This window comes from Trachemys scripta, chromosome 1, assembly GCF_013100865.1.
Source record: "Trachemys scripta elegans isolate TJP31775 chromosome 1, CAS_Tse_1.0, whole genome shotgun sequence".
Lineage (NCBI taxonomy): Eukaryota > Metazoa > Chordata > Testudines > Emydidae > Trachemys > Trachemys scripta.
The window spans coordinates 345,028,327-345,029,218 of record NC_048298.1 but is presented as its reverse complement, the minus strand read 5'-3'; the positions used below and the strand labels follow the sequence as shown (position 1 = coordinate 345,029,218).

Genomic DNA, 892 nt, shown 5'->3' with positions numbered 1-892 from the left:
GGGACACAGTGCGGTGTCAGAGCAGGTAGGAATTAGCCTCCTTTAGCCGGGCAGCACCGCCGACAGGACTTTTAACGGCCCGGTTGGCGGTGCTGACCACAGCTGCCGAGACCCAGTGCCTTACATTCTGCGATCAAGTATTGGGCTGTGCCCTGCAGTTTGACAACCACTGATTTAAGCCCTACTTAACCCCTTTACAGGGGGTTGATGTGATGTATAGGTTCTGTGTGAAACTTCTGTGTTGGAGCTAATTTTTCCCCATGAGATTACAGTTTTGTAGAAGGAGGAAAGATCTTCAGAATCTTTTTTACTGCACATTTTACTTCCTTGTTTCGCAAAGTATAAATGAGTGGATTTACCAAAGGAGTTAAAATAGCCAAAATAACATTGGTCATTACATGGATATCAATGGGCACGTCTGTTCTGTAGGAAATATACGCCACAGCAATGGATGAATAGTAAGTGCCAACCACAATCAAATGGGAAGTGCAAGTAGAAAATGCCTTACTGCGACCTACTTTAGAGTTGATCTTTAATATGGAGATAATGATGTGAACATATGATAGGATGACAAGCATAAGTGGCACGACTGAAACAGTCATGGCAATGGAAAACCCCAAGAAAGTCTGAAAAGAGGCACTGAAATCTGAACATGCTGCTTGCACAACTGCCAAGTGATCACAAAAGCAATGGTAAACTGTGGTTGTTTCACCAAATGTTAACTGAGAGGTCTGGAAGATGACAGGTATTGGTATTAACAATGCAGTTACCCAGGCACATGCTGCCAGTTGAATGTTTACTCTCTTTGTCATTTTAACTGGGTAATGCAATGGATTGCAAATTGCTTCATAACGATCATAAGACATGACTACAAGAAGCAGCGATTCAGTCA

The 892-nt window shown here is 42.8% G+C and overlaps 1 protein-coding gene across 1 annotated transcript; it reads right to left on the bottom strand.

Moving 5' to 3' along the window:
* Positions 1-266: 266 nt before the first annotated feature.
* On the bottom strand, positions 267-890 carry LOC117888925 (olfactory receptor 2AT4-like; the record flags this gene model as incomplete). The annotated part of the gene is made up of 1 exon (XM_034792755.1): positions 267-890. A coding segment is annotated over one exon (624 nt), but the record flags the coding sequence as incomplete, so codon positions are not given.
* Positions 891-892: the final 2 nt, after the last annotated feature.